The following is a 12,381-nucleotide window of genomic DNA, read 5'->3' as shown; positions in this document are numbered from 1 at the left end:
TTCCCTAAGCTGTGGAACTTTGGGGCACAGACCACTGGTGTCCTCCAATATCTGGCCTCTTTTCTTCCTGGGCACACAACTAGATACTTGCCGGCCTATTATAGTTCAGTGTGGATTCTGAGTTCTGGCCAATGGGATGTGAGCACAAGTGGTGTGCAGGCTACGCAGGCCTCATGCCTAAGATGCTCCCTTCCTTGATCCTCATCCTCTTCTCCAACCACCAGCTGACTAGAGCCAACTCCAAGGACCTATAAGAGGATGGAACCACAAGACAGAAGGAGTCTGGTTCCCTGAAAGACTGTGTGGAACAGAGCAGTCCCCACCTTAGCCTCCCTTGCAACCCACCAGAGACTGTGACATGAGCAAGAAACAAGCCTTTCTTTTTCGAAGCCACCAAAGTTTAGGGGGTGCTGCTATAGTGGTTAATCTGTTCTGACTCTACCCTCACACAACGTCCTCACACTTGAGCATTCATTAGAATCCCCTAAGGGCTGGTTAAGAGTGCTGGCCTCCGTCTCAGAGTTTCTGATTTTATTGGCCTTGGAGTGAGATAACAAAATGTTCATGTTTAATAAGTTCCCAGGCAGCTTGGTCTAAAGACCACGCTTTGAGAACCACTTCACTTTTGCCTAAGCTGCAGTGTTGGAATTACTATCCCCATTTCACTGAGGAAACGGCATCGGTTCCTGACTCTCTCATTTGCGCTATGCTGCTTTCACTGTGCTACATCAGTGCATGCCCCGCAACTGCCTACTTTCTCGTTCATGGTGTCCTGTGAATTAGTGTCATCAGAGGGACAGAGAACATTCTTTGGAGTGGAAATCGTGCGCTGTAAACCCAGCTCTGCCATTCAACAACTGTTGTGGCAAAGCACGTTCTGTTCAGTTTCCACTCATGTAAATGGAGAAAACAGGGTTAGTTCTCTCCCCCTCCCTCAATCCCAGACATACCCCACCAGCCCAGCAGCGCTGGGCCCACAGGAGGATTTTTATGAAGATGTCAGACTATTGCACCTTAGCAGCAGCTGCTTGGGATTGAAGGAAATAATTCTGGTCCTGGTCCTAGATTCCCCTGTTCCAGCCTCACCCCTGAGAACCACAGTGGACACTCCTATGGCTGTCTCCAAGGCCAGGGGCTGACATCTATCCTAGTGCAGCCTTGGGATGAAAGAAAGACAGGGAGAAGGGGGCTAGAAAAAAAGACCACATGGCAAAAATGTAAAGCGCGCTCGCTCTCGCTCTCGCTCTCTTGCTCGCTCGCTCTCTCTCTCTCTCTCTCTCACACACACACACACACACACACGGCTCCCTGGCTCTCAGGGAGCCAGCACTGACCAGATCCACAGAGAAGGGAGGTAAACTCACTTCGAAATGCAGTTATGCTTGAAAAGATATTCAAATGTACATATTACAAACGAGGAGTCCCAGGACTCATTCAGAAGGAAAAAGAGGAGAATGACATTGAGCTCTGTCATGACAGTTGTTCTAGGGAGTGAAGTGTTAGGATCTGTTGGTTAGATGAGAGTGTCAAGCTTTTGAATAGGTGACCTGATCTTGTCTATGGAGGAGCTGATATCATCCTTAGAGCCCAGGCAAAACTCACAATCCTAGATTTGGCCACTGGTAGATGGGGGTACCCTTAGGTGACATGGGAGAAGATGGGGAGGAGTGTGGGTGTGGGCGGGATTTGGGGTTAGGAAAGACGAGAAATTCAGTTTTGGATCTGATGACTGAGGTGTCTACAGGAATAGACAGAGATCCAGTTTAAAGTAGCTTCGCTGATACCCAGGCTCTCTGGGCAGCAGATGGCCTGAGTCATCAGTCACGAATGAGAAGGCAGCTAGTGTTTCCAGGGCAGGGAACCTCCCACAATGGTGCCCCTTACCTAGGGCCCCTGGCAGATACCCTAGCCCCCAGGCTTCACTGTGCAGTGAGAGATTGGCTCTTTTGGATCTCTTGCCTGAGTCTTATTTTAAAAAATAGGCTCTGCCAGATGGACAAGAAGTGAAAGGAAATTTGGATAAGCAAAAAAAGATTCTGAGGGTCTGCAGTGAAAAATTATGCAGTTTAGAGCACACCCACTTATCTGATTCTGATTCTAGACTGTTGTTGCCTTTGAGCTATTCTACAACTCCCGAAGTTGTAGAGTTCATGCAAAATATTTGTCTATGGACATGCATACAGTACATCTGAATGAGGCTCAATAGACCCCTTTCCACTGAAAACAATGCCAGTCTCAACATCCCTTTACTCCATATAAACTTAGAGTTCATTGTGATTTCCTCTTTAAACCGGTTGTTAATCTTACCCGCTCCCTCATTTAATAAATGAAATAAAGCCTTTGATGTGTACATATATAACATATATATATGAGCAATGCCATTTTTTTCAAGTATCTCTAACAGAGGGCATAGGAAGGACCACTACCGCTCAGGGAGAGGAAGACTTGCCACAGTCCGTGCAACACAAAACCCACTCCCAGCCCCATTCACATCACCCCCAACAGGAGGCATCTACACTGGGCTTGCCTCATGCAGGGACAGGGTGCTCAGTCCCTCCCAGAGGCCACTCCAATTCTTTCCATATTGGATGACAGCTGTGTGCATTTTTAAAACATAAGAAAAACAGACCCAAAACTAAAAGAAAACACAGCATGCCTGCTCCACCACAACAGGTGAATGACCAAAGAATCATCAGCAAACAGGGCCAGCAACCCAGGGCTCCTTACAAAGGCACAGGAAGGAGAGAGGGCACTCAGGCTAGGCAGCACTGGAGGCTGGAGATCGCAGGGCTCACCCTGCCTCAGAACAGAACCTTGATGCAGACACTGTTTACCTGGCTGCTTTCCTGACCCTAGGGGACTTCCCGCATGTTTTTAGACAAAGAAATTCCCCTGGAAGGTGGAGGATGCATGAGCAAGCACAGCGGGAGCCTGTGCACGTATGCACTTACTTCTCTGTCTCGGTCTCTGTCACACACACACACACACACACCCCTCCCTCCCTCCCTCCCTCTCTGACCAGGCTTCTAGTCCACTGAGGCTGCCCAAGAAATGAGAAGGGAACGGAGGGCCTACTGGCCTCAGCTTCAGGCCCCTTCACTGGTCTCAGCCCCACACTCCAAGGCCTTGGGCAGGTCCCAGCATTTCCACTACCACCACTACCCACCTCATCCAGACATGCAATTTTCTGCAATTTTCAGAGCGATGCCTGCTTCCAGGACCTTGCCTCCATCCCATTCCAAGCTACTCTAACCCCATTTTCCTACAGACCATCCCTCCTGGAAGGCAGGCTATGGGCCCTATGCCAGCTCTCCTGGCCTGGCCTCTGCAGATAGCCCTATTCCTTTTGGCACATGAGGGCCACTTTGTTTCCTCTGGGAACTTGAGGGGCAACTTCTTGGGCTGTATTTGTTCCTAACAGGACCCACACTCCAGACAAGCAGAAACTCCCTCTCCCGCCACCCTGACCCTATGCCACAGAAAGTAAACAGTTCTTGAACTCCAAATGCTCCCCATAGACCTCGAGGCCTTGTTCTTAAAAGGATAGGGAAGTCAGTCATTTCATTTCAGCCGGACTGGAAGTTTGAACTGTGTCACATGTAACCCAGGCAGCTCAGCCTGGTGGGGACTATGGGCTACTGATAAAACCTCTTCAATAATTATATAAGCAATAAGGTTGGGGGTGCCTATATTAAAACGCTTTACCCGCTTCATCTCATTTAATCCTTAAAACCCCATGTGGGGGTATTGTTTACCCTATTTTACATAAAGGGTTCAGAGAGGTTAAATAACTTGCCAAAGGCCAGGAGGGCTGGTGAGTGACTGGGGATTCGATAGTTTATCAAGCTCTTTCATCTACACTCTTGTAATACTCCCAGAAACCTTGTGAAATAAAGACAATTATCTCCACTTTATTAATAAAGAAACTGCGGCACTAAGGTGTTTTGTTTTTGTTTTTGAGCCCAAGTTCAAACTCAGGCTCAGTACTCCCCACCACAAGTCCTAACGCAAAGGACTCGGCCTGGCACCACAGAGGAAATAGAAGATCCCACCACAGGCCCATCCTCATCTCCACTGGGGAGGCACTCCCCCATAGCGAAGACCTCCCTGTTCCCCACCCCCAACCCCGCGCTTACCCTGGGTCACATGTCATACATCTCCTCTTCCAGTAGCAGAAGCAACCCAGCCGTCAGGGGGCAGTGATCAAGCAGTGAGCTGTCTGACCCCAAAGCCCCATCACAAGGCAACAGGGCATTCAGTGAGATGAAGCTTCTCCCAGAATCACAAGTGCCACATCCTAGAGCTATAGCCAGGCTGGCAAATGCCAGGCTTGTGTCTGCCCAGGCTCTACAGCTTACTCCCTGAGCAACCTCGGGATAGCACTGAATCTCGAGTGTATGTCCTTACCTGCACATAAGAATGCCACCCAAAATCACTGTTCCTAGGTGACCAGCCATCTCTCAAAGCCTAGGCAGAGAGCTTGGGCTCCCTTGCCCATCTGGCTCAGCCTCCCTGTGGAATCTGTGCTGTCGTAGGCCACAGGCTACTGGGGTAGTCCTTGGAGAGACATCACTGTGCCCCGACCACCCACCTCTTTGGCCACAGCCAGTCCATACGCCACACATGGCAGCCATGGCCTGGCAGTAACAGGCACGTCCCAACTCTGAGTACTCGCTTATTATGATATTAGCCCACCTTGCTGGAGAACTTTAAAAAACGTGTTTTTCTTACAAACCCTTCTAGGAAGTAATTCAAATAATAACATACCACGGGGTTTTTATAAGCCCTTGTAAGAGCAAAACACTGCACCAAGTAAAACATCCACCCACAGAAGAGTAACAGGGGTTGTTGGCAGTCTCCCCAGTGTTTATCCCCTTCCATAAAAGCCTGTTTTCCTTGCCGTGCGTTTTCAGTGCGATGGACAAGCACAGGGGTTTGGGGAAGGGAGGCTGCCCTCAATGGCTTCACCCCCATGCCATACCCACCAGAGTGAGGCCAGAAGTTGTCTGTGGAGGGTCTCCCCTCCCGCTGCCTTGGGTGATGGGAACACCGTGGAAGGCAGAGCAGAGAGGAGAAAGGAAACCAGATCCTGTTGACATCACTAAGCCACTCCGATCAAACCAACCCTGAAACTCACCCCACCTCCGGACTTTCCAGTTTCAGGAGCCAAAAACCTCCCCTCATTGTTTAGACCAGTTTGAACTGGGTTTCTGTTACCTGGGACTGTAAACATACTCCCCTGTACAGAGCAAGGTTCATTCACTTGTGGCAGTTCTGCAACGGATAGTGTGACTGAAAATGCACCATGGATGGGTATGAGCCAATAGAGAAATAGTTCTGAGGTACATTAAGCAAAATTAATTGTAGAATACTATATAAAATATGATTCTCATTTACGTGACAAAGATAAGATATCTGAATACGCATGAATGTTTTCTGGAAGGGTACTTAATGGTGGTTGCCTCTGGGGAACAGAAGACATACTTTACACTCTCCTATGCTTAAATTGCTTTTACTTATAAATTAAAAAGAGAGCCTAGTTTAAAAGTGCGAGGTGATAAAATTATCATCCAAAGTGATAATTTATTTTGGTGGTTATTAAACCATGCTTTTGAAGCCCCTGCTGAAATATAAAATACAGAGCACAGGAAGAAAGCACAGTGAAGAAAGAACTGTCTCAGAACTTTGTCAGAAATACTTACTTCCTCCTTCTCCAAAGCTGGGATCTCTAAAATTGGTAACTTCAGCAGAACAGTATTCACTTAAATGTCCCCTCATTTTCTTCTCCCCCGCAAATTTGTACCACAGTACTTGATCTCGTGTTCACTTTGGGGTTTCTGAGGTAACTTGGAGACCCCAAAAGTATGGTGAGAATGAACATACCTTTATGGCAGTCTTTGAGGACGAAAAGCTAGGTTATGCTGACTTACAAGGAGCTAAAAAGGCCCTGAAGGTATATGGGTCTCTGGATTTTTGGAGTGTGCACCCAAATGAACGACAACAGTGCTACAGCAGGCCCAGCCTGCCCTGGAAGGTTGGGCAGCATCCTCTTGGATGACAGACACAAGCACAGAAAAGCACCTCTACCAACCTCTATCGCTGGGGACAGGTTACCACAGTTTAAGGACAGATGACTTAAAAACACAGACCCTAGAGCTGGAAAAGTCTACCCGTGAAGGTCACACAGCCATCCCACTCATCCAGTACAGCTGAGGGCACCTGACCCCTGGGGGACAGGGCTGAGGACCTGAGGCCTGGGCAGGCCCTTCCCAGGACAGTCCTTGGCTGCTGGGACTGCTGCAACAGCCCCTCCCCCTCAGTGCCTCTGCAGTCCATGCTTAGGCTGCTGGCCAAGAAGTGATCAGGCCCCTGCTGCTGGGCTGAGGCCTCCTGCCTCTGCTGGGCCAAAGCAGCTAAGATTCTAAGGAAGGGATGGTCAAGACTGTTAGATATTGCAGAGGTTAAGAAAGATGCTGAGTTTGGTGACCAGGGTGAGCAGCTTTTAGTCAAGTGAGGAAAGTGGTGTATTGTGGTGGGGAGGGGTGCAGAGAGCCCAGACAAGAAGCTGCTTGGGAAAGAAAGGGGGGAAAGCGAGAGGGCCAAGGAAAACTTGTTGGGATAAGAATCTGTGTGATGGTTTGAAAGGGAGAGGAGGTGGGGAAAAATAATACAGCAAAGCTGGGCAGGAGGGCATAGGAAAGATAAGGAAAGACCTTGAAACTTTAAAGTATGTATGGGGGACTAGGAGGGGAAGTGCAGAACTCCCACACTGGCCTCTATCCCCGTATGAAGACGGGGGTGGGTGGGGATTCGGGGCAGGCTGGGTGGGGAGGAACCGGAGGGCAGCACCGGGCTCTGTACAGAGTCCATTTGTTAGAGACCACCATATGCACACCCTTAATCCTAGGCTTCTCTTCTGTCCTCATCCAACTACTCAGAGTCAGAAGAGATGGCTAAAAATGGTCCAAAAGCTGTATAAACTAATAGGTAAATAAACTCAACTCTGAAAGTCACAGCTAGACTTTACCCTGAACTGAGCTGTGACCTGTGATGAGACTTGCAAAGGATCCATCTACAAGGTCTACATGATAAATGAGACAGCAGGAGCTGTCCACGAGCCGTCCACACACCAGCAGGGAAGGTCTGGGGCCACCAACTCCCCCAGGGAAGGCTGGGTCGGAGGCAACTGGCGAGGTGGGCACGGCCACTAATCCCTGCCACAGATAGGCCAGCAGGTCCAGAACACACAGCTCACGCAGCAGCCCAGATTCCAACCCAGTGTCTTCCAAGCTCTTTTGCCTGGATCCTATTGCCTGGGGCTGGACAGAGAGAACCTAAAATAATGTTTCTTGCAGGCCTATGAAGTCAAAGTTTTTCTACCTTGTGCTTCTAGCTGGGCATAAACCACAAGCCAGCTTGTGCCAGCTGTAACCTCCATACAAAAGGTAATTGGAAGTGGCTCATAGAACCTACAAAAGCACTTGATAAAATTTATTTCACATTGTGCCAACAATAGATGGCATTTACCATCTGATTTTGTCGTGTCTAGCCACCCCCATCCCACTGGTTCCCTTGGCAGCTGAGTTTACTGAGATGCTTAATGCCATCTTGATGTGATCCAAACAAAAACCACCAAAACAACAGCATTAATATAAAGATATATTCCATAAAAGAGTTTGGCAGTCAAAGAAAAGCATCACACTTTCTAAAAACACAAGCACTCTTCTTCCCCTAGTCTACAAAAAAAAAAAAAGAAGAAGAAGAAGAAGAAGAAAGAAAAAATTATGTCATCATCATCAACAAACACCCACCAGTATATACCACACTAGCATGTACACTTCGGCAAGTCAGTGAAGATAGCACTCAATCCCTGAACGATGAGGACAGAACTGGTACAAAATCTAGAGAAGCATTAGAAAGTAGCCCAAAGATGCACAGACGCCCAGCTATTCCTAGGGGGTTCAGTACACAAGACAGACTTCATTTCCAAGAGCAATCTCAGAATAGCCCTGACAGGAGGGGTAGACATAGTGACCACAGATACCCCAGTTGGGGAGAGGGGAGTCACCTTGAAAGTTAGCAACAAAATATCCTGAGCTTCTCCATAGCTGTAAAGCTGGGTCTGCGGCTCAGGACAGGGGCCTGGCCACAGAGCTCCTCTCCCCAGGGAGAGGCAATGTCAGGCCGGCCAGCCGGCCCTTAGCATGTGGCCTCGAGAGGAACCCTGACCAAAGGTTTCGGGCTGGCCATCTCTAGCCGGGGCTCCTTGGCCTCGCAGTCATGAGAGAGTCAGGATTCAAGTTCCGGGTAACAGTTTTAGTAGCACCAAGACCAGAAGACAGTGAGGTCAAGCTGGGGAGAGTAGTGGATATGTGTGCAACAGGGGTGCACAGAGGAAGGGGGAACACATATGTGCACCTGGGCTGTTAGGGACAGAAAGGAGAAGCTGATGGGGTTGGTTCTAGGGACACTCGAGGGAACGGAAAGGGATGGCTTCAGTCTCAGACACCGTGTAAGGCTGCTTAGAAGAGAATGCCAGAGGAAATGAAGAGACTGTGTGAGAACATCCTTACCCCTATAAATAAACTATTTACATACTTTAAGAAAAGGAGAGCCCACTCTAATAAGAGACCCACGCCAATGGTCCCCTTGAGCCTTCCGGGCATAATGCTGCTGAGACCAGAGGCGGCTCTTGGCTGGGAGGGCAGCAGACCAGGTACTTCTCGGCACCAGTCCACACACTGGCTCAGGCTTAGTTCACCTGGACATGGCTGAGGATCCTTCAAACACCCCAACTCGTGCAGACACCAGAGGCCCCACCAGCCTCAGAGGTCCACTTGTTCCTCTCTCCCCTCAAATACAGGCAGCACCCCTGTGCTGCTGGGAGAAGCCTTGTCCATGCCTGTGGATCCCCTAACCCTGTCCCATTCACAAGACAAGGCGAGCACTGATAACATGAGTAGTAAGGACACCAGGGCACCCTGCAGACACACTTGGGTTCCAGGAAGGCCAAGTCAAGCCCTCCTCGTAGCCACAGGAGCCATCTGTCCCTCACCACCCCCACCTAAAGATATATTCTGTCTCTGGGCAAGACCCCAGGCTTGGTCACAAGTTCCTGCAGGTAAGAAGGAGCCCCTTGGTCTTCAGCACCAGCAAGCAGAATCAAAGAGGTCACACTGATGCTGAAGACAGGGTGCTGGCTCTGGCTAGGGTCGTCCGCTTCTCTCCTCTGGAGGTAAAGTGGACGACAGTGAAGGGCTCTGGCCTCCACAGTGTGGCTCAGCTCTGCTCGCTCATTTCTGCTCCTCAGAAGTGATGGCCGGCCTTCACTGCCTCAATGTCCGAAATCAGGGTCCGTGCCAGGAAGATGCCAAATATCTGAAACCAAAGCCAGCAGAGGTAGTGGCCATCAGTGCTGGGACACAAAGCAAGGGAGCAGGCACAGAAGGCGAGGTGGTGTGGGGTGCCCCAACCTACATGCCACTCCCACTGCCACCCCACAAAGACTGAGGATGTAGCGAGAGCAATTATTGGGTACATGGCAAAAGAAGACCAGCCTACCAGTAAAAAGTGAGTCCCGGGGGGATCTAGTTTGCTCTGTCTCTAGAGCCTTGAAGGGGCAAACAAACAAACACTCTGCCCTGACTCCAACACAACAATGCACGTCACATACCATGGCCCAGGACACGCTTTGTGCTCAGGGTTAAACTAAAAATAACAGGGTCATCCTGACTGGTTCTGATTCCCAAAATAATACATCTTGAATGTTTCCTGTAAATCTGGATTCCAGAATAAAACCAAGGTCGTCCCAGATTCTGACTGTGCTGGTAGCTGAAGCTCCATCCTGACCTTGGTGACCAGAAACCAGATAATGATGTGGGGAAGACTGATGTTTTTCTGTCAGAAAGAGACTAATGTGAACTTAGAAACCTTAGGAATTTTGCTTTTTTTCCCCCCTTTAAATTCTTGTTGTGGTTTGTTTTTGATGAGCTAGATCTTCTGAAGTCTGATTCCTTTACCTACTTTGTAAGTAAAATTTTTTCTTTCCTTTTCTAGATGCTTCTGTCTCTCAGCCTTCCTTTGAGATCGCTAAACATGTTTGTAGAGTAAAGGAGGAAGGAGTACATGGCTGGCTGGCTGGCAGACGCAGGTCCACCTCAGTCACCCTCTTCAAGGTGAGATCAGAGCCAAACGTTTTCTAAGTGATGCGTTTTCCAAACAGCAGGTATGTCCAGCTGTCCCAGCAGCCGCTCAGCGGCCGCCAGCTTCTCCCTGTGAGCTCTGGGCATGCTGGAAAAACACCTGGTTTCTCTGACTCACTGAAGTCTTGACTTTCTCCTGCCAGTTCTTCTGGTGAGTAGGCAACCTACCCACCCCAGACCTTGGCGCCCCCTTGGCCACCACCATCTTTCCGCATGTAACCATGTCAAAGGAACAGGCACAGCCCGCAAGGGAAAAGGAAACCACAAAGGGCGGTGGGACCAGACCTGCAGCAGTGAGATGGCAATGAAGACGCCGGCCACAATGTAAATATTCCGCGGGAGCCAGCCCTCCAGTGCCTGGATGCAGCCTTTCGTGAAGATGAACTCGTCCCACTTGCTTTTCAGCTGCAGGATTAAAAGATGAACTTGTGCAACACAACCCACAACCCACATCTGGAGAAAGGGGAGGGAGTCTAAATGCTTGGAGAAGGAAGATGTGCCTTTAAAGAAGGAGAAACTGGGAGAAGGGCATTTAGTGTCTTCCAGTGGCTTCTCAGAGTATATCCCTTAGTCCCAGTAAGCTTGGCTCCAGGGCCAAAGCCAACAGGGATGGTCACAAATTAACAGGCTCCTTCCAATCCCAACCCCTACAGGAGGCTCCGTGAGCTCTTGGGGAATCTCGTCACAGCATGCACGCCCCACCCTCACCCTCACCCTCACCCTCACCCTCACCCTCACCCTCACCCTCACCCTCATCCACCTTATATACAGCCATCAGCCTCACCCCTTACCCATCACCCTCATCTGTATCAACACTGACAGAACATTATTTCACTTTAGTGGTGTTAGGGCTGAATTGTGTCCTTCCAAAATTCAATGTTGAAGACCTAACTCCCAATACTAACTCCCAATACCTCAGAACATGACTGTATTTAGATACAGAGTGTTTAAGGAGGTGAATAAATTGAGGTCAGTGGGGTGGGCCCTAATCCAATATGACTGGTGGCCCAATAAGAAAGAGGAGATTAAGACACCAACAGACACTGAGGGAAGACCACGTGAGAGCACAGGGAGGAGAAGGCAGCCATTTACAAGACCAGGAGAGAAGCCTCAACCCTAACACCTTGATCTTGAACTTTCAACCCCAAAATAATACTGAGAAAATAAATTTCTGGAATTTAAGCCACACAGTCTGTGGTACTGTTATGGCAGCCCTAGTAACTAATACAAGTGACAATTAAATTCGTAACTGAAGAAGCTGCTGTTGATACAGGCCCTTCCCTGTGAAATGGAGGTCACTGCAGAAGGACTTTAGGGTTCCCAAACCAGAGGTGCACATCTGCAGTGTCCACGGCCAACAGGAGGGCTGTCTACAGATTCCCCGAGATCCCGCTCCTTCGGTATGGTCAGTCATATCACCAAAGGCCACCAGAGCAAGGACTGGGGTGGAACTCGCTTCTTCTCACTTCCAAGTACACATCTGAACAAAGCCCCAGAGGACTGACCCTGCTCCTCCCGAGAACCGTCTCCCTCCTTGCTGTCACCACTGCCACTATGGCAGCTGGGCCAAGTCACAAGCTCCTGAAGCTTCATCCTGGGGTTCCAAGGAACCTCTTAAAAATGTAGTCTTTATCCCCCAAAACTTTCACCTGACCTCCTTCCACTAATGTAGCAACTGCAAGGTTCTGCCGACTATAGTTCACAAGGGCCTGAAATTACACGCGTCACTGTTCCCGTGAGTCTTGCCATCTCAGGCAGGGAGCGTGCGTGCCAGTGTGCTGCTTGCTCGCCTCGCTCCCAGCTCAGGTGGCACCTTTAAGCTTAATCTCCCTTAGTAACCCCGCTCCGGTTTGCACTTGTGCTAAATCAGGAAGTTGGGCCACAGGGAATAAACCTAAAGTGCTCAAAGTTATATGTGTGAGGGCTCTCACCTGAGTCCTTACATCATATCCACATTGTGTGTTCACAACTTTTTGCTGTAAGAAAAACAGAAAAAATTAGTCATTTCATTCCCTAGAAAAGTCACAACCAGGCACCAGTAAACACCTATACAAACTCCATTATAGCTCACGTCCTTCAATCACGTTGCCAACTAAGCTTTCATGCTAGGACAGGGTCGGCATGTTTTCTGTGTGAAGGGTGGGATAATAAATATTTCAGACTCATCTATGCAGCAACT

At 49.2% G+C, this 12,381-nt stretch overlaps 1 protein-coding gene across 1 annotated transcript in view; it reads right to left on the bottom strand.

Annotated features, from left to right (window-relative positions):
• Window positions 1–5,558: 5,558 nt before the first annotated feature.
• TSPAN14 (tetraspanin 14) overlaps window positions 5,559–12,381 on the bottom strand; it is a 46,948-nt gene continuing 40,125 nt past the window's right edge. Inside the window, exons 9-11 of the mRNA XM_023527993.1 lie at window positions 12,134–12,178; window positions 10,488–10,607; window positions 5,559–9,378 (exon numbers count right to left, since the gene is read on the bottom strand). Coding sequence (XP_023383761.1) covers window positions 9,307–9,378; window positions 10,488–10,607; window positions 12,134–12,178 — 237 coding nt within the window. The 3' untranslated portion in view covers window positions 5,559–9,306. The remainder of the gene's footprint in view (window positions 9,379–10,487; window positions 10,608–12,133; window positions 12,179–12,381) is intronic.

Source organism: Pteropus vampyrus, unplaced genomic scaffold, assembly GCF_000151845.1.
Source record: "Pteropus vampyrus isolate Shadow unplaced genomic scaffold, Pvam_2.0 Scaffold20, whole genome shotgun sequence".
Classification (NCBI taxonomy): domain Eukaryota; kingdom Metazoa; phylum Chordata; class Mammalia; order Chiroptera; family Pteropodidae; genus Pteropus; species Pteropus vampyrus.
Note: the sequence above shows the minus strand (reverse complement) of the source record. Positions and strands in the feature narration are given on the sequence as shown.